The sequence below is a fragment of the Zingiber officinale genome, chromosome 6A, assembly GCF_018446385.1.
Source record: "Zingiber officinale cultivar Zhangliang chromosome 6A, Zo_v1.1, whole genome shotgun sequence".
NCBI lineage: Eukaryota > Viridiplantae > Streptophyta > Magnoliopsida > Zingiberales > Zingiberaceae > Zingiber > Zingiber officinale.
Window position 1 is genome coordinate 149882569 of NC_055997.1, and position 18782 is coordinate 149901350.

Sequence of the window (18782 nt, forward strand, 5' to 3'; positions counted from 1 at the left end):
ATAGAAGATTTGGAGCATATCAAAGAGTGGACAAGATAAATATAGTTATAAAACCTTGTACAAGAGATTTTGCCATAAAGACATCGCAGCCTTTTCAGTTCATATAAGGGAGCAAGAGTGAGATGATACATCAGTAACAAGAGAGGCGTACGTACGAAGAGATCCGGATTCGGATCCGGATCCGATCAAGCGCAGGCGCATGGGTTGTCCACGACGACCAAGTCCTCCTCCCCGCCGCTGCGGAAGAGCAAGTACCCGAGGGCCAGGCCCACGACGACGGCTATGAAGACGCCGGCGTTGAAGGACATAACCGCTAGCATGAGAAGGTACCCGATCGCGGAGTTGACGCCGAAGAGGAGGGCGGTGGCGAGCCTGGCCGGTGAACCGGCGACGGCGAAGGAGGCGGGCGCGAGGAGAGGGGCGGCGATCGGGGAGCGCTTGGATCTGACGGCGAGGAACTTGAATCGGAGTCGGCGGTCCTCCATGTACTGGTAGAAGGCGGCGATGGCGAAAAGGGCGACGAGGCTGAGGAGGTAGGAGGTCCAGGAGTCGGTCCGCCAGGAATCGAACAGGATCGTCGCCTTGATGCCCCAATAGAAGGTCATGTGCATCATCTTGAGGGCTGAGATCGGAGGAACCAGCGACGGAAGAAGAAATTGGATAAAAGGAGAAAACTTAAATGGGGAAAGTGTACATAAAAACCCAACGTTCGTTCTATCGTCCGCTATAACTCGAACTCTGGGTTCTACCCTGTAACATCTGCCCACGGTGGAAGGACGGATTCGTAATTTTACATTGAGTAATGGGTGCAGTACAACTTGTACTACCAATCCGATAACTGAGATGCACTTAACCACAATCACGTCCAAATTCCAACTCTTGGGGTCGGACTCGAACCCGGTTCCACACGACACACTTATTTGATCTTTAATAATCTCAACTAGGGGCCAAGCAAACGACAGCCGACTCGCGACTCGCGACTCGCGAGTTCATTATATATTTTTTATTTTTGGAGGGCGGTTTTTTAAAATGCACATCATTTGGCACTGATCTAAATAATTAAAGTTTAAATAATTCACATTACCTAAAATTCGAACATATTTCAAATGAATTAAAATTATTTATATTTTTGAATTCCAGATCAAATTTAAATATCATATATATATTTATATTATTCGATTTGTTTATGTTACTCGGTAGCTTCTGAAATAATGATGTAATGATTAAATCCTCTCATAAATAACTAGAATCTAATATTTAAATTTCAACGAATTTTTCCCTTAAATGAGAGCTTAAAAATATTAATTATCTAGACAGATCTAATGAACGATTTACCTTAATCATCGATTAAAAATTTTAAAATTAGATCAATTACTTTCAAGATTAATCGATTGAACTGGATATATAAATTAAAAAAAAAATTACTCGGTAACTATTTCATTTAGTAATATTTTTTAGCTACGTGGAACAAATAATTGGACCAACCTGCATCCGTGCCAAATTCTTCATCATTGGGACGGACCACGTTCCACCCTTTTACTATAACCTTCTAGAGGTAAATCACGAGACAATGACCCTAGAAGCAGCTTATACAAACTTGCCCATAAACTAAGTAATAAATGAGATTGAAAAATGTCTCCTTAGTCCAAAAATACACGGAAGAATATTTCTAATGATCCCACAATGACACGCAATTGATCTAAAGAACGAGGCTTCCATTTTAAAGATACACTGAATGTTCTTTATAACTTACTGAATAAATGGACAGGTCTCTGCTCTATCACACAATTATCGCCTTATCAACTTCGGACCGGGTTATTTCTAGATAATAATAATGCATGTTCTCGTGGATGTATCGGTTTTCATGGAAGTCGTACCACCCTTACTGCTTTGGCGACGTTAATTCCCTCAGGTTGAACTTGGAAAGCTCCTTGTATCTTTCAACCACTCCAATCAAGCAAATCGTCTGACAACAGATCACCAAAATAGTTTCATGATCAGATAAAACTTAGCCTGGTTTTGTCAAACAAAGGCAAAAATATTAATGACCAAGTAAAACTTAACAAGTGAAATCAGTTTCAAGTCAAGAACATCATTTCATTCTTCATACTGAAGTTTTGTCTTCAACTGGAAAACTACAACTTCTGGTAGTGTATTTATTTTAATCTATAATATGTTTCACTTAGTTTATCTACTCCCAAATGTAAGGATACAGAGACTGAAAGTAGGATCAACAAATCTGCAGTGGTAGAGAAAAGAAGTACCTTAGCAATCTGTACTATGATGGACTTATCTGGGTTTTTGAGGTCCACTTTATGAGGCTGGGGAACAGATTTTGCCACTGCATTTATGACCGTCATCCTCTCAACACTGGTATTAGCTCGAGCATCGTATAGCACTGCAAACTACAAGAGCAAGGAGTAGCTAAAGCTATCTTCTATCAATTTCTTGAATTAAAGAATATTGAAAACAAAAACAATAAATACTTGCATGGAGAAAAGGAGAGAAAAAAACCCGGGAAATTGTGACAGGAGATACATATAAAATTATGAGCTGAAAGTAACAGAAGTCGCTACTTTCTCAAAACAAAGTGGCAAATTTCTTTATCATTTATTCCTCTATATTTCATCCATGTTCTTAAGAGATGCTTGTAGAAGATATCATGCATAATATCTCAAATAGAAGGATATGACCATACCTTTTGTGGAGTAGGAGCTTCACTCGGAAAGTATTCTGCAACTAATGGTTTGATTGCTTTTGAAATCTCCGATTCTGATGCATAACATGCCAACTCAACTGGTAAAAATCTCAATATAAATCTGGAAGACAGTTTGGAATTTGAATAAGTTTGGTCCTTTTATAGTGTTTACCAACAAAATTTGCAAAAATTGAGATGGTATGAAAAATGGACCTTGACATATGCTTCCTTGTCGAAGCAATTCTAGTCATCATGTATTGCACAATTTTACTAGGGCCAGGCTCTCCAGGTCGTTTGTGCATTTGAATAAAGATGACACCATTACAACCCGAGTCAAGGCTCACAAAGTGCCTCTGTTTTTAAAATGCAAAGATAAAAAAGTTAACATAACAAACAAAAAAACAAATTCTAAAGCATCAAAGAAACATGAACATAAGTTAGGACAACAAACAATCGGCCTCAGGATATGAAGGATCTAATACACCTAGAAGAAACCCAAATTGAGACCTAGAGCTTACAAAGGATTCTAGTTAGAAGAGAATATATATATATATATATAATTCAATAAAACTACAGTCACAATCTCTGGAATAAGATAAACAAGTTACATGTCAGCCCTCTTAAGTTGCTTGCTGCATGAAGGATACCAAGCAAGGGGGACATCTTGCCTTTCTTGGTAGAGTTCACATAGATTTTCTTAAGGTGATAATACCTAATGAGCTGAAAAACTCTTCGAATTCAGGGCCTGTAGTGGGACCGTGTTGTCAATGTGTCAAATACTAAGCAATGACTATTGGCAGATTCTAAAATTGACTTGCCCATATGGAGCAAGTCAGATGAGTAACAAACTAACAATAGAGAGCTAGTCAAGACAAAAAGGCAGTAAGTCCAAAGGAAAATCGGACAAGAAGCAGCAGAGGGCAGGAAACCAATCAAGAGAGAAAGCCAAATCTGGGGACAGAAGCTAGTGCAGTGCACACAGTGCGATCAGCTAACCAGAAATACTCAGTGCCTTGCTCCAGGAGAATGAAGATTAGTAATAAAAAGGAACCCTATTAATGAAACCCCAGTTCAAGTGCATGGTGCATGGATTAAAATGTCGTCCAAAAAGAGATTGATGGATGTATGTCATTTTTTGCCATAGTGGATATACTTCATTTTGTGCTGGCTGGACCATATAATGGAGAGAGTGAGATTGAATTTTGGAATACAGCTTTAGCAATTTACAGGATGGACAAAAATAATGCTATATTGAAGATTATGTCTTAGACTAACATTCTTCAGAAAAATAGAAATTGATAAATCCAGTAACTTTTCCAAACAAATTATCATTGGAATGTTTGAGGTCCAAAAAAAAGGTTTTTGAGAAGCAAAGATGCATGAAGTACAGCCAGCAATTAATTACACAGACATCAGCAAACAAGGCAGTAATAAAGAAGCATGTAAAGGTCAATTGAGATATCAATTGAAAGTAAAGATCATGATTTGAGAGAGTACGGCACTAATAAGCTCTATTCTAACTTCCTGATTGTACCATATTTGAATTTTCTGAGCAAATCAGTATAGCAACAGGATAAGATAGATTTAAAAGTAATAATCAAATTAAAATAAACCTTCTTCCTATCTCCTAGCTCCTTGAGCTCCTCTTCAATCAACTCATCAATAGGTTTATCCTCTTGTTTTCGGGCATCTGCATCTACTCGTTGCTTCTTAGATGGTATCTCCTCCCTTTCATTGGCATGTTCTGGGATTTCCAATTCTTCACCGTCATGGGGGACAGCGGGGGTATCTTCTTTGTCCTTCCTCGTTTGCAGGTCTTCCTGGTCTTGTGGGCAAGCAGTTGGTTCTTCCGCATGAGCATCATCTTCTTCATCACTAGAAGAATCAGAATCACTAAATTTAATTTTCGTATTTAGTGGTTTGCTAGGAACATCACTAGATTTCACATCCGACTCTTTCCCATGCACTAACTCTTCATAGAACTGCACATTGAAAGAAAGCAATCCTACATTAGACCACACATCCATGGATTGCTATGCAACAACAAAAGCCAAAAAGCAGACACAAAAATAAGATGAGAAAGCTCTAATCTTTAATGCTACATTAATACAGTTAACCTAGATATAAAACCTAGGTGGAACCCAATTCAGAGGAGAACAAGAACGAACAGTCTCCAGGAGATTAAGGGCTTCATTTGCCGCCTGGCGCTCCCTCCCTCCGTCGCAAGTAAGGAAAAAACCTTGCACACCTGGACGCAGCGGATATAATCCCTTCCTGACGGGTTTCTGCGCGGCAACGGTACAGATCATCGAACACAAAGTTCAGTTGATGATGCATGAGGAGGAGAGAAAGGTAAAAGAAGGTTAAAAGGTGGAGGAGAGAAGATTTACCCCATGAGGAAGGTACTTCCTCTTCTTCCCTTTGCTGCCGTTGACGCTAGCCTTGTTGCTGTCCGCCATGGCCGCTCTCTCTCTCTCTCACTTCTCTGAAAGACGAGTGGCGTTGTGGAGATTTAAACCCTAGGATCGAACCGCCGCAGGTAGTGGGCGAGTGGATCCCGGTTCACCGAACCCGGTTTAGATAAATGCGGTTCAACTTGATTTTCTAGGTCCGTAAAGGAGGAGAAAATAAAAATTGCATTTAGAGGACCAACATATAGTAAATTAACAAACTACAGGGGCCAAATTGAAATTTTTTGCTTCTAAATTCGCTCGTCCGATTCATGGGCGAATAATGGAAGGGCAATCGATGGCGGCGGCGGAGGCCGAGAAGGCTACTTCGGACATGGAAGAGGTCCTCAAGCCCTTCTTCCAAAGGGCTTCTGAAGCTGAGGTACTCTTCTCCATTTTTGCTTTCTTCGTCGATCGGAGTCCCCTCTCGGTTTTCGTCCTCTAGAAGCGATTTTTTTTTAGCAACAATTGGGGGAAAAAACTCGATTTTTTGAGCGACACTAATTCTTTTTTTTTTTGGAAAACATGGTTCCGATTCTTGTGTTCTCCCCCACGATATGTTCAGTCTGAGTCATATCTAGCATGACGTAATAGAGTTGTTTGACATCATTTACTCTTCTCAGTTTACTTGTATCTCCATTTTTCATACTGTTTGATGGTTAGCGATATGCTTCTGTGCCATCAGGAGTTCACTGAAGTAATTGATTGTAGTTTCCTTTTGCAATTACTGTGCACCAGCTGCTCCTTCTCATGTTTGGTGGCACCTTTTAGGTCAACAAAGTTACACCTTCAACTATTAACACGTTACAGAAAGTGGGAAAAAGTTATAGTGCTAATGAAATTAGTACCAGGAGTCTTGTAAATGATTTCTTAATATTTAAGGCCATTAACTGCTAGGAGGACTGTTAATTGGCATTGAACTTATTGGAATATCACAGACTAGTTAATTCCTTTGCTAACTTTGGTTTTGTACGTGTAGAATAATCATATAGACAAAATTTCCACTTTTTTTCTTCAACTACTATTTTTGGGCTATTTAAGCACTGTTTTAGCCTTCAAACTGTATATATTAGTGCCTAGATGACATCCTAATTACCTATTGGTTCTCAAATAGATATGCTTACTAGAATTTCACAGTATCATTAGTGCAAATCATCATCATCTTCCTTGAGTCATGTTGTTATACCTCAATACTTCCAACTATATAAGAATACTTCCCTACCCTTTTTTTCAACAAAATACATCACATAGAAATAATATTCTTAAAACATCCAAAAGTAGTTGCATCAAAATAGCGCAATGGAAATTATCTATTTAACGTGAAACTGTTCTAGTTTACAATATTTCATTCACCTAATGCATTCCATATACTTTTAGATGCTCCAGCAAGGTTCATCTAATGATTACATTTTTCTACCATTTTTTTCATCTCTTTTTGATAAACTCTACAGAATAATTTTCTTGCATTTCGTGATAGCACCATTCGTTTGTTATGTGATAATTAAGAGACACTTGAGCATCATCTGTACTTGGGACATGATTTGCTCTAACCAAGGGTGCAACTGGTTGTCATGGGTCTTGCCTTTACTGGAAAATAATTACGCAAGACACCACTAATTTTGATCTATGTTATCACTGTAATACATTTTTCTCATACTATGTGCCGAATCATAGATAGACATCTTTGCGATAGGATTCTTACTCCTTCGGTTGACAGAACTGTCCTATTCTCACTTCTCGGGCGGCCAATTTGTCCATTTTCTTCCTCTGAGTTTATCTCATTTTCTTTCTTTTTTCCGACTCTACCTGTTTATATCTCCTTAAATCCGACTCTACCTGTTTATATCTCCTTAAATGATACATTGGTAAAGAACTTGGAATGCCTGTCCTTAACCACCCCCTTTTTTTCCAGGATCGATTAGCAAAGTTGGAGACCTTGCTTGCCAAGAAAGGTATGGTTAAATTATCTCAGGAACTAAGTTCAAATTGTATTCATGTGAAACTACTAATTATGTTAGGCGAGACGGATGGTGGATGCGCAAACACGGAAATATCATCCATCATCATTAACGATTTCCAGTCGAAGCTAGAAGCTGCACAGGCTGAATTAGCAAGTGAAAGAGACAAGGTTGTTGTATTACTCAAATTGCTTCTTAACCATGATGCTATATTTCGATTACAAGCTTACGCATCGACTCGCAGGCCGCGAAGGAAATACAAAAACTTACAGCAGAAAACCGGAAACTTCAATATCGGATCACTCATCTAATTAGTGCAGTGAAGGATGCTGATGCCAAATTGACAACTTAAGTGGTGGTTTTCAACATAATCTCTTACCTTTTCTCTATAGATTATAGATTTATGAGTTAGAATTTATGTACCTTTTAAGCTTGTGTTACAGAATATCCATTTGGTTTTTGGTTTGTGATAACTTTTATTTTGACTTTGGAAACATTTTTCTCTTCTTTTGACAAAAAAAAATCTTCATATAATTGCAGTCTATTTATTATGGTTGTCTCGAGCATTTGAGATTCAACATTTAGATTATATATTTTTTCCATTAAGTTTTTTTAGAAAGATTATATCAATGTCATACAACGCTTGAAAGAATGGCTGTTTGAGAAATTGGATTAGCTAAGCATTTGTAAATATAATAAAATAGTAACTTTTGTGAATTAATTATTTTTGAAAATTTTAAATTATTTTATATAACATATATTTAGTTTATATGAATTAGTATATGTTAAAATTTATGAAAATATTTTACAAATTATAATTAGTTTTATATGAAATAATATAATTGTTCAGATAGATTTAAATGTAAGATAAAATGGAAAAGGCCACTTAAGAAAACTTTAAAATGATTTAATGATTACTATTTTTTTAATGGTGCCAAGAATTAATTAATGTTAATATATATTGAAGTTTTTTATTTTATTGTTAAAATTTTTAAATATTCAGTTGTCTATTTTAGTCAACGCTATAATAATAAAATAAAATTTTAAAGTTTTTTTTATATCGATTAAGTTTTGGAGATATTTTAAAAAAATGATTAATCCTAATGATTTTTTTAAAAAATAATTTAAAATATGAATAATAATATAAGTTTTCTTGTTGCTGATAAAAAAGGAATAACGTCGCCGACTTCGTAGCGGAACGGACGGCAAATGGTTGAAGAAACCCAAAATTTGAACCCCAAAGATCGATACGTCTACCTCCGACGGCGATCCGTTCGCCGGATTCCGCCTTTGGAGTAGCCGGATTTGAGTCTAGGAAGGAATTCCCGACCAATATAGAGATATCCCCCTGCCCAAATTCGCCGACTCCAGTTCGCTTCCCCATTTCTTCTGGTTTTGGTTTCATGGATCGGACTGACCTAGGGCATCAATATCACGGCTCTATGCGCTTCGTAGATGGAAAGTCTGATGCTCGATTCGATTCCCCTGTCTCGCCTTTCCCCTCTGTCGACCTTCCTCCGGCTCTGGCTCGTGCGAAGCAGTCGGCGGCTATTGGGCTCTCGAGACCCCGGCTGGCGAAGGCAAGGAAGCAACTTTCTTCGTCGCGAGCGAGGCCGGCAGTGGTTGCAGATACGAAGGATGGATCGGGGTTCAGTACATCCTGCTATACTGCAGGGGGGGCAGCCTCAGGTGCTCCTGAGAGTGATGGAGCCCAGGGGTTTCGCGAGAGGTTCGTGGGATGGAATCCGTTTGAGAGTTCAAAGTTGGATAATCTTGAGCATTCCAAGCATGGGAAGGATGCTGGTGCTTTTGTTTTTCAGAGTGGCATGGAAGCAAGCTCCAGTATCAGTCAAAGTATAGGAGAAGATCTTTCGAAGCAAGGGCGTGTTGATTATTATTCACAGCCAACAGTCAGAAATTTAGGACCTGAGAGTGTTGTAGCGGACCATGACAGAAACCGGTGTGTTGCTGCAGATGGTATGTTCACATTTGGGAATGGGTTGAAGGAAAATGTTTGTTCTGGTCAAAGTTCACCATTCATTGATCCAAACTTGGACGATTTTGCCTTGTCCAAGTCCAAAAGTGCCAGATTCGTCTATGGTGCTGGATCCTCATTAAATTTCAGCAGGAATTATACTGCCCCTCAGAATAAACCAAGCAATTTGGATCCCTTTGGATCTGCAGCTTGTGGGAAGAAAAGTTTTAAACCTCATTTGACTTCACCGGAGAGATCAAAACTCAGTGACCTAGATTTTAGTGCTTTTCATATAGGGACATCTAGAAGTGCAGCATTTGTTCCGGAGATAGTTAATAATCTAAAAGGACATGATCCTGACAAACTATCAAACGAAACATCTTCCGTTGTTGATAAGACACACATGGATTCTTATTCAAGTGGTCTGAGAAAAAGTGATACCATGAGCAGTAGCAAATCACAAAACCCAGGGGTTCCAGCTGTAAATACTTCTGTACCTACGAAGCTTGAAAGCACTTTCATTTTTGGGGTCAGTTCAACAAGCAATTCTGATTCAAAAGGCAGTGTTCCAACGAATCACATGAGATCTCTAGGTAATGTGACCAATTGCAAAAGTGGTATTTATGATGAACTTCCTTCGCTATTCAGTAATAGAGTGCGGATAAGTTCTAGTTCAATTGCTTCTAATATTCCTTCATTCACTAGTCTGCATGATGACAAGGAGAAGCTGAATTTGCAAAATTATGGTGATCCTGTTGCTTCTCATTGGAGCAACCAAACTGAAGAGAAAGTGAAACACAACATTGCTAATTCTTTCATATTTGGTAATAATAAGTCTGCTTCAATTAGCCTTTGTGACAACATGGAGAAACTGAATTTGCAAAATTCTGGTGACCATGTTACTTCTCAAATGAAGAACCAAGCTGATGACTGTGGGAAGCTTAATTCTGCTAATTTATTTCTTTTTGGTAATAACAAGGGCGCTCCTAGTTCCTCTGCTGGTAGTCCTGTCAATGCATTGGCTGAGAAGATTGATACAGTGACTATTCAGAGTCCTGTGAATGTGCTGTCGGAGAAGATTAATAAAGTGAGTATTCAGAGTATGCAAGCATCACAATCTAGTGAGGCTCTCTTCAATTTCATGAGCACGCGAGAACAAGTAGGGATGCCACACATGGAATTTAGGAGCTCAAGAACTACTGATGACATGTTGAAAGAGAATTTGTTTTCTGGACCACGGAAAAGCGCGCCATTTAGTGGAAAGAAGGCAGAATCTAAGGCTTCCCGAATGAGAAAAAGAAATGGTAAACTAAATAATCTCAGTCCACAACACCAAACCTTTGCTCAAACATTTCCCTTTGCTGAAGAAGCTTTTGAAAGTAAATATACAGACTCTGCCAATTGTTACTCACCAATGGATTACACTCCTTATCAAGAAAACCTAGTTGTTGATGCAAGTTCAAGAGAAGATTCATCACCATTATATGAATTCAACCATGTTACCGAATCTGGAACACCAATTAATACAGAAAAATCTGTTAACATAGATGAAAGCGAGAATCTTATTTCTGCTACACAATGCTTGAATATCACTGAAGATAATCTACCACATGGAGAACCTGGTCATATTAATGCCAGAGATCAATTTGACAAAGATTTTGATCTCAATACTTCAGAAAGTTTTGTTTCTAAGCCTGAAATTATTGATTTTTCTTGTGAACATTGCTTTAATTCAATGGAAAAGGAAAATGAACTTCTCAGTGAAGGATGTATTGCAGAAGCTAGTGATTGTGGGGCATGCTTTACTTTCACTTCTAGTGTAGAAAGTTTTAGAGGGTCGGATTTTACTTTTGGTTCTTCATCTTTTACTCAAGTTCCATTGTCAACCTCTAAGCATCAATATCGAAGGAAAAACAGCATGGAAGTTGTTCCTGAGGTGTCAGATTCCAATTCAAGTTCCAGTCTCTTGGGTTCCATGACAAATACTATTCCAATTGACAGCAAGTCTATGCAATCAAATAATACAAGAGAAACCAAAAATGTGGGCAATACGGAAGACAAAACAAACACAAACCTGGAGACCAAGAAAGATCTTGAAAATTATCATTCTCAAAGAGTTGCAGAACAGGAAGCCTGTGAAAGATGGAGACTTAGGTACTTTATAAGTTTCCTATTTGTTGACTCTATGTGCTTTCATATATTTTGTATGTCAGAGGCAGCAGTCCTAGCAGTATCAGTAATTCTATGTATAACTACTGGTAACTTTGATTAATCCTATTAAAGATTAGAGGGTCTTTTGTTTCAAAAAAATGCAATCAATTAATTGCAAACTGGGAATTACATTGTTGACAATTTGGCATGCATTAGGGGCAATCAAGCTTATGCAAACGGTCATCTGCTCAAAGCTGAGGAGTATTATACACAAGGGCTGAACTCTGTGTCTCATAAAGAACATTATGGAAGCTGTAATCGAGAATTGATGTTGTGCTACAGTAATCGTGCAGCTGCAAGGATGTCCCTTGGAAGGATGAGAGAAGCTCTTGATGACTGTATGCAAGCTGTTGCAATAGATTCCCACTTCCTGCGGGCTCAAGTAAGGATTGGAAAGTAAGTTGTCTTGGTTTGATTATTGATATCTTGTCTTCATATATTGTGTGCATACCCAGAATATTGAATTTTGGTTCTTCGAAACTGTACATCTCGCTTGATACTCAGTAGTTGTTGGGAATCCTTGGTTGTTAATTTAACTCATTTGAGAAGTGTGCCCATTTAATGAAATTGGTAGGCACCATAATGAAAATTGTAGATTATCTAATTGCAAGGAAAATTATATCAAGTCTTTTATTTTGTTTCTGCGTTGTTTGAAACTTCTGTTTCTATGAAGAAATTTTGAAAAGACGAAAAGAAACCTTTGGCATTCGATATACATTCCGCAAGACAAAATATTTTAGTGAAACTGTGAAAGCATGCACAATTAGACGAAACAAGAAGACTGACCAAGAAATCATATTAATATAAGCTTCTAGTTGTGTCTGAATTTTTAGCTGAAAGTGCAAACTAAGATATGAGAGTTAACTGTTAAGTTAAAGTTATTTTCTGTCAATATAGTAGAGTGATACCAGTTAATCTTCCTACTCAGGAACTTTTCATTTTTGCCTAATCTCCACATATCAAATTACATGGTTTAGGCCATTACTGTAGTATACCTTTCTTTCTATTCTTTCTAATATGATCTGGTGTTCCATATTTCCATTGTCTTTACCTGAAGATTCTGAGTGAGATGATTTCTCCATTCTTTCTAATATGGTCTCGTATTCCATTTTTCCATAGTCCTTATCTGAAAGATTCCCTTGAGATGATTTAATTTTAATGCTTGTTGCCAAACAGCTACTTGAATACTAATTTTGCTGCAAATTACTAATCTCCTTTGCCTATGATAGGAAATTTTAGAGGATTTTCTAGTAGCTATTTACTACTAAGCTTTTAGTTAACTAAAATTGTTTGATAGCGAGATATTTAGTGGAATAATACATTGTTGCTTTTGTCTTGCTTTATGGTAGACAAAACTATGATAATGGCTAATGTTCGTTTGACATAGTTGCTATCTCGCATTGGGAGAAGTTGATAGAGCTATGATACATTTTAAAGAATGCTTATCTTCAATGCCTAAGGGAAACCAGGATGCAAAAATATTGACCGAAGCTTCTGATGGACTTGAGAAAGCTCAGGTAGCACTTGATCTAGTTATTGCATCAAGTATTTTATAGTAGAACTTGATGTGATTTACGTTACATACAACAAGTTTTATGCTTTTGAGATAGCTCTCAATAGCCCAGAAACCAACAAGGACCTGTAATCTCCGAAAGTTTTTTGGGGAGCATGATAGAGATATGGCTATGTGTGGCAGTTCTTTTTTTCAGTTTAATTTCCATGACAAAGACTTGAGTAGCAGATTAAAAACCTTTCTGAAAGGAATAATTTGACCTTTTAAGATTAGATGGCAGATACAGAATATCAGGTTCTTTTGAGAAAGGATATCCTTTGGGTAAGTACCAGGATAACTTGGATGATATGGAAAATTTCATGTTTTGTTTGTCATTGCTCATTTGTGGAAAATGAAGAACAATCACCTCATATATGCTATGCAATATCCTGTATCTGAGAATCTTTTCTTATTAGTACTTCCTAGGAGCGGAGTCTAGGCAAGCTAACATGAATACTAGACTCAGCCTACAAAATTAACGTTTTCTATTTTTCTTCTGTCATGTTTCATTTATGCAACTATTTCGTTTATGCAACTAAAGAAATGATGATGCTAAAGATGATTATTTTCAAACCATATAATTTTTTTTTAAAAAAATAGTAATAGATGGGTTTACCAGTTATATTGAAGATGAAATAATGAGCCTTTTTTTTATGTATACTACTTGTAGATGATATTGTGCTAGTTGATTCAGTATAAACACAATAAACTTGGAACTTGAATTATTTAGAGAAATTTAGAAACTAATGGTTTTAAGTTATGTAATTAAAATGAATATTTGAGATGTGGTTTCTATTTAGCTAAAAAATAAGGGAATAATTAAGATTAGTGAACAAGAAATCCATGCAAACAGTTTTAAATATCTTCGATTCATTATCCAACTAAGAGATGTTGATGAATATATCATTGTTGATAATAGTATAATAGATGAATTAGTAAAATGGTGGTATTTTATATAGTTGTGTGCCTCTTAGGCTAAAAGTACTTTATAATGCTGTTGTACACCCAACTGGTATTAGTGTTAACAGTTAGCAAACAACACAACAAAAAAATAGTGTAGCTAACATGACAATACTAAGATGGAAATTGTAAGCATATTATTAGATGAGAGCAATTAGTTGTAATTTCCTAAGATGATAAATGAAATAAAGTGTGTGAAGATTCTAGGTCTGACATGTATTGTTCTGATGTAACAGCATGTGGCCGATCATGTGGGTCACGCTGAGGAGCTTTTACATAAAAAGACATTTGATGAAGTGACAAAGGCCTTACAACTGATCTCGGAGTCACTACTAATAAGTACACATTCAGAAAGATTGATGGAATGGAAAGCTGATGCTCTCCTTATGGTTTGTGGTTTAAATATCTTGGAGTAGCGTCCTTTACATATTAATTTTCTTCTTGCTGCATATATATTAGAACGTAGCAATAGTAGTCATACTATCTCATAGATTTTGTCGGAATATATATAATCACATATATTTCTTTTGGCTGTATGTATTTTTCTATCTTGAATGCTTCTTCAATTTTACAGATTCGAAGGTATGAAGAAGTTATCAAATTCTGTGAGCAAACTATGGAACATGCTGAATATAATGTGTTGACATCTGGAACCAATGGGCAGTCAAGCAAAGTAGAAAAACCTGAAAATTTACAAGATTTTCCTCTAGGGCTTTGGCATTTGCACTTGATGGCAAAGGCTAACTTCTTTTTGGGAAGACTTGATGAAGCATTTGAATTACTAAAGAAGCACAATCAAAGGAAAAGTATAACTGACACGTACGATTCAATCTTATTTGCAATTTATAAGTTACTTGGGACATACCAATTTTCAAATATGTTCTTATAATTATATAATGATACCCAGGAATAGCAATGAGCCAGACTCTTCAACTCAGCTTTTTGCTACCATTCATGATCTTTTACACCGTAAAGTAAGCCCATTCATTTTCTTTAAGCCTTTTCTACTTCTCAGAACTATTTTATAAATTCCATGTAAAATAATGTATACTTGAGACACCTGATCTTGTAGCTATATTATTTAGTTTTTGGTGTTTGGAATCATTGGACATTTGATTACTGTAAGTTGAGGTAAACTTAACCAGGTCAGTTGCTTTTTGTAGTGTAAATACTAGTTAACAACAACACCACAACAATGCTATACACCTGAATTGATTCTTTGACTCTTTTTTTTTTAATCTTTAGAAATGGGAAACATAGTCATGTAAAGACTGGTGATAATTTATTTTAAAACTAATTTTACTAGGCTCCGAACACATTATGAGTAAAGTGCTATAATGGCAGGATAAGCCAGAACTTCTAGGGGATTGAATGAGATGCTGGTAGTCAATATTACATATTATCTGTTGGAGAAGTATTATGAGGCTAACACAGGATTGTAGCATCAAGTAATTTGATAGGCTATTTACATATTCGACCACCCACCAGTAGTGCCTATCTAGATGTTCTATCCTTGTAAACATTTTTTCTTATCTGTAGGCTATATTTTCCTTTTCCTCAAAAAGTAAATAACTGGGAGCATGAACAGTGGTTAAAGGAGAAGAAATGGATTGGTTCAAGCATTGCTTTTTTCATCTAATTACTTCCACCAAAAGCATTAAACAATATGTAGCATGGTGTCCAATTCAATCTAAAAAGGTAATGTTTATTCACAAGAGAGTAGATATAGACCTAGAGTAGGTAAATACACTAACATTCAGAAAGAAGTGAACTAGTAATAAATGAAACAATATGCCCACAATGAATTTTTATGAGGTTGTTCTGCTACTTTACACTTTCTGTGTCAATTTTGTGCTATTTTTCATAATCATGTGGATACTTCTTTTCATGACAATGTTTCGATCTTATCTGTTTGTTTATTCCTTCATATACATGCAGAGGTCTTTGTATTGATGTCATTATTGCAATCTCTCATTATCAGGCTGCTGGAAATGAAGCATTTAAAGAAGGGAGGCATTTGGATGCAATAAAACATTACAGTGCTGTTTTAGCATTGAATATTGAATCACGCCCATTTACTGCAATATGCCTGTCTAACCGTGCTGCTTCATACCAATCCCTAGGCCAAATTACTGATGCAATTGCAGATTGCAGTCTAGCCATAGCTCTTGATCCTACCTACCCAAAGGTTGGCCAGTAACTATATTTCCTGTTTTTCAAATTGTAATTTGAACTTTTAACAGATTTCAGCACCTGGCCTTTGTACTTCAATCAAACCGTAGCCTAGACACATGCTTATAGCTTATATAGAAAATATTCTCTCTCTCTCTTAAACCAGTCAATGAATCCTTAATTGCACAGAAAAACACCTTTCTGGGTCACACCGAACCTGAACTTTGAGTTTTTGTGAAGTAACTGAGTTCAGGTTCTCCCTGGTCACTTTGCTTATTTGATTGTATTGCTTATTTGATTGTATTAGAAAGGAACATTGCAACTAAGATTTGGATATGCATATATTATCAAACCAATCTTAAGTATCTGTGACAAATTCCTAAACCAATTTGGAAAAAACTCCTGGAGAGCACCAAAAAGTTTACAAATCAACCACTTTGCTAGAAATTATCGAAATTGTCTTAAACTAAAATTCCTGAACCAAATTGTTCAAACCTTCTTAGAAACAACTTAACACGGGAAGTATTTGACTTGTTCATTACAAGGACATGGTTTCAAAATTGTTTTAAATGTGCTGCTATTAACAATATGCAAGTACTTTTTGATGAGATTGATGACCAGACTAGACCATATAGTTTGTGTATGTTTCTGTTATATGTACTCCTGCAATATAACTCAAAGGTTAAGAATAATGGTATCAGATCAATGCTTAACAAACTATTATTTGAAACCTTTGCTCTATGTGCTGATTTGTTGTTTTTGTTGCTCTGATAGGCACTTTCTAGAAGGGCTTCCTTATATGAGATGATCAAAGACTACGAACAAGCATCTAATGATCTCCACAGACTTGTGTCTCTTTTGCAAAGGCAAATCAAAGTCAAGGATAATCAAAATGTTTGTGCAGAAAACTCAGACAGTAACCTTAGTGATCTACATCATGCCCGATTGCGGCTTTCTATTGCAGAGGAAGCAGCTAGGAAAGATATCCCTTTGGATATGCACCGTATATTGTGAGTTCTCACCAACTTCTGTCTTTTTTAATTCATGGTTACACTATGTTTTTAGAAAGACATTATTTCAAAAAGAAATTCATGATTTTCAAGCCCGAATGGCAATTGTTTATGTTAGTTCTCCACTACTCCAACATTTATAACAGTCACATTAGGGTAAAACATGAATTGAACATTACTAGTGCTATAGACTTACATGGTGCTTTAAGAATCTATGAAGCCTATCCAAGTAGGTTGGGCAAAGACAGATGGATAATGATGAAAATGATGATTAGTGTAAAATGATGAATGGGTTGTGCTGATGGATGTTCACCAATTGTTGTAGACATCCATTTCCCTTTCTTTGCAAAGGGGTCACTACTTTTTTGTTTCTGTCCCCAGATTAAACAGAATTGTTATTCAGAAAATCTTTCAAAAAAATTCAGTTTGAATTTGATATACTGATATTTAGGATTAATTTCATTGATCTAAATATTTGTCCATTAGTGAACATGCATATGCAGAACACTTGCTAGTCTTGTTTGGGCAACCCAGTTTATTACTACTTGTGTATACAGGGGAATTGAACCATCAAGCTCTGCTGCTGATATAAAGAAGGCATACCGGAAAGCTGCACTCCGACATCACCCTGACAAGGTATGGTTTAATGGACAATAATTTTCAAATATTTTGATACGACACCAAAATTGAACCAAAGCACTCAAAGAATTGGGGCTGAGTTGATGCTCCAAAAAAAAAAAAAAAAAAACTCATAGAGAATGAAAACTCACAACGGGGATTTTATATCACTTGGAAAATGATTAATATTGAAGAATTTCACCTCTTTGGTTGATCTCAACCCAAGCAAACTAGGAAAATAATATAATGCAAATTAGGAAATACACTAATCTAGATAGATTTCTACTAAAACTATTTTGCCATTCAAATTAGAACATAGTAACACTAATTAATATCCTAAAAATTAAACAGTTGCCAACTTAAATACTTCCTAAAAAACTTAGTTTTCTTGTTTGCTTTATATTTAACCCTTTCTCAGTTTATTAACTTCTACTCCAACTTCAGGCTGGTCAGATCTTGGTTAGGAGCGAAACCTCTGATGGGCTTTGGAAAGAGGTAGCTGAGGAAGTCCACAGGGATGCAGACAGATTGTTCAAGTTGATAGGAGAGGCATACACAGTGCTTTCTGACGCCACGCGGTATAAATTTAATAAAATTTAAGAGAAAATAATTATGCCTCATCTCCCTCTCCCGGAGTTTGCACTCACTAAACCATGCTGAGATACAAAGGCGCTAAAAATGAGAAAGAAGTTGAGATGCGGCTTTCCTACCCGCAAGGTATAATCTACTAACATTTGAGAGAATATGATTATGCTTCATCTTCCTTTCTCAAAATCTCCACTCAGTAAATCATTTTTTTTTGAGAGACAGGAGCCAAAAACAAGAGAAAACTTTGAGGTGCGAGTCCATTTCTATTGACATGCTGAAGAAGAATGTTTATACTTGGTAAACTGAAAACAGAGGACAGTTCATGTATGCTTTGGGCAGATGCATGGGTGACTGCGTCTGCATGCTTCTGTGTGTTGTATACATGTAGAGAGGATTTGTATTTGTATTTTGTTTGTGAATATTTTTTTTAATTTAATTAACTTGATTTATGTATAATCTACGATGATCTTTGACAGTTAATTCAACACTCGAGCGTTTACGATAAAGAATGTGTGAGGTAAGAAGATTTGACATGATCTTTCGCACATGGCTCTTGGTAACCCAACTTTTTTTTTTTCTATATACCAGAT

The 18782-nt window shown here is 36.5% G+C and overlaps 4 protein-coding genes across 5 annotated transcripts; 2 read left to right on the forward strand and 2 right to left on the reverse strand.

The window, feature by feature from the left end:
- Nucleotides 1-17: 17 nt before the first annotated feature.
- LOC121998731 (copper transporter 5.1-like) lies at nucleotides 18-737 on the reverse strand. The gene has a single exon (XM_042553771.1). It carries the CDS (start codon nucleotides 612-614, stop codon nucleotides 186-188), a length of 429 nt encoding a protein of 142 aa, XP_042409705.1. The 5' UTR covers nucleotides 615-737; the 3' UTR covers nucleotides 18-185.
- Nucleotides 738-1620: 883 nt separating this feature from the next.
- Nucleotides 1621-5208, reverse strand: LOC121998732 (THUMP domain-containing protein 1 homolog). The gene is made up of 7 exons (XM_042553772.1): nucleotides 5089-5208; nucleotides 4867-4983; nucleotides 4312-4680; nucleotides 2912-3051; nucleotides 2699-2819; nucleotides 2265-2405; nucleotides 1621-1966 (listed from the first exon to the last, which is right to left on the reverse strand). Exons 1-7 carry the CDS (start codon nucleotides 5155-5157, stop codon nucleotides 1883-1885), a joined length of 1041 nt encoding a protein of 346 aa, XP_042409706.1. The 5' UTR covers nucleotides 5158-5208; the 3' UTR covers nucleotides 1621-1882.
- Nucleotides 5209-5376: 168 nt separating this feature from the next.
- Nucleotides 5377-7669, forward strand: LOC121998733. Its single transcript, XM_042553773.1, has 4 exons — nucleotides 5377-5530; nucleotides 7061-7100; nucleotides 7167-7276; nucleotides 7351-7669. The coding sequence occupies exons 1-4, from the start codon at nucleotides 5432-5434 to the stop codon at nucleotides 7456-7458; spliced, it is 357 nt and encodes a 118-aa protein (XP_042409707.1). The 5' UTR covers nucleotides 5377-5431; the 3' UTR covers nucleotides 7459-7669.
- A 621-nt stretch (nucleotides 7670-8290) lies between these two features.
- LOC121998734 lies at nucleotides 8291-18677 on the forward strand. Of its 2 annotated transcripts, none has more exons than XM_042553774.1 (11): nucleotides 8291-11235; nucleotides 11449-11688; nucleotides 12680-12809; nucleotides 14041-14193; nucleotides 14379-14623; nucleotides 14712-14778; nucleotides 15786-15992; nucleotides 16751-16986; nucleotides 17544-17622; nucleotides 18049-18321; nucleotides 18415-18677. In XM_042553774.1, the coding sequence occupies exons 1-10, from the start codon at nucleotides 8510-8512 to the stop codon at nucleotides 18202-18204; spliced, it is 4239 nt and encodes a 1412-aa protein (XP_042409708.1). In that variant the 5' UTR covers nucleotides 8291-8509; the 3' UTR covers nucleotides 18205-18321; nucleotides 18415-18677. The 2 variants fall into 2 exon arrangements, with proteins under 2 accessions (XP_042409708.1, XP_042409709.1); XM_042553775.1 differs by having other exon boundaries at nucleotides 14718-14778.
- The last annotated feature ends 105 nt before the right edge of the window (nucleotides 18678-18782 follow it).

Excerpts from the sequence above, each read along its gene's own strand:
- LOC121998731 (XM_042553771.1), bottom strand. The coding sequence starts at position 614 with ATGATGCACATGACCTTCTATTGGGGCATCAAGGCGACGATCCTGTTC.
- LOC121998732 (XM_042553772.1), bottom strand. The coding sequence starts at position 5,157 with ATGGCGGACAGCAACAAGGCTAGCGTCAACGGCAGCAAAGGGAAGAAG. Across the intron at positions 3,052-4,311 it reads AGCTAGGAGATAGGAAGAAG|AGGCACTTTGTGAGCCTTGA; the intron begins GTTTATTTTAAT and ends TTTTAAAAACAG. Across the intron at positions 2,820-2,911 it reads ACAAGGAAGCATATGTCAAG|ATTTATATTGAGATTTTTAC; the intron begins GTCCATTTTTCA and ends ACTGTCTTCCAG.
- LOC121998733 (XM_042553773.1), top strand. The coding sequence starts at position 5,432 with ATGGAAGGGCAATCGATGGCGGCGGCGGAGGCCGAGAAGGCTACTTCG. Across the intron at positions 7,101-7,166 it reads GACCTTGCTTGCCAAGAAAG|GCGAGACGGATGGTGGATGC; the intron begins GTATGGTTAAAT and ends TAATTATGTTAG. Across the intron at positions 7,277-7,350 it reads TAGCAAGTGAAAGAGACAAG|GCCGCGAAGGAAATACAAAA; the intron begins GTTGTTGTATTA and ends ATCGACTCGCAG.
- LOC121998734 (XM_042553774.1), top strand. The coding sequence starts at position 8,510 with ATGGATCGGACTGACCTAGGGCATCAATATCACGGCTCTATGCGCTTC. Across the intron at positions 14,624-14,711 it reads AGGAAAAGTATAACTGACAC|GAATAGCAATGAGCCAGACT; the intron begins GTACGATTCAAT and ends AATGATACCCAG. Across the intron at positions 15,993-16,750 it reads TTGATCCTACCTACCCAAAG|GCACTTTCTAGAAGGGCTTC; the intron begins GTTGGCCAGTAA and ends TTGCTCTGATAG.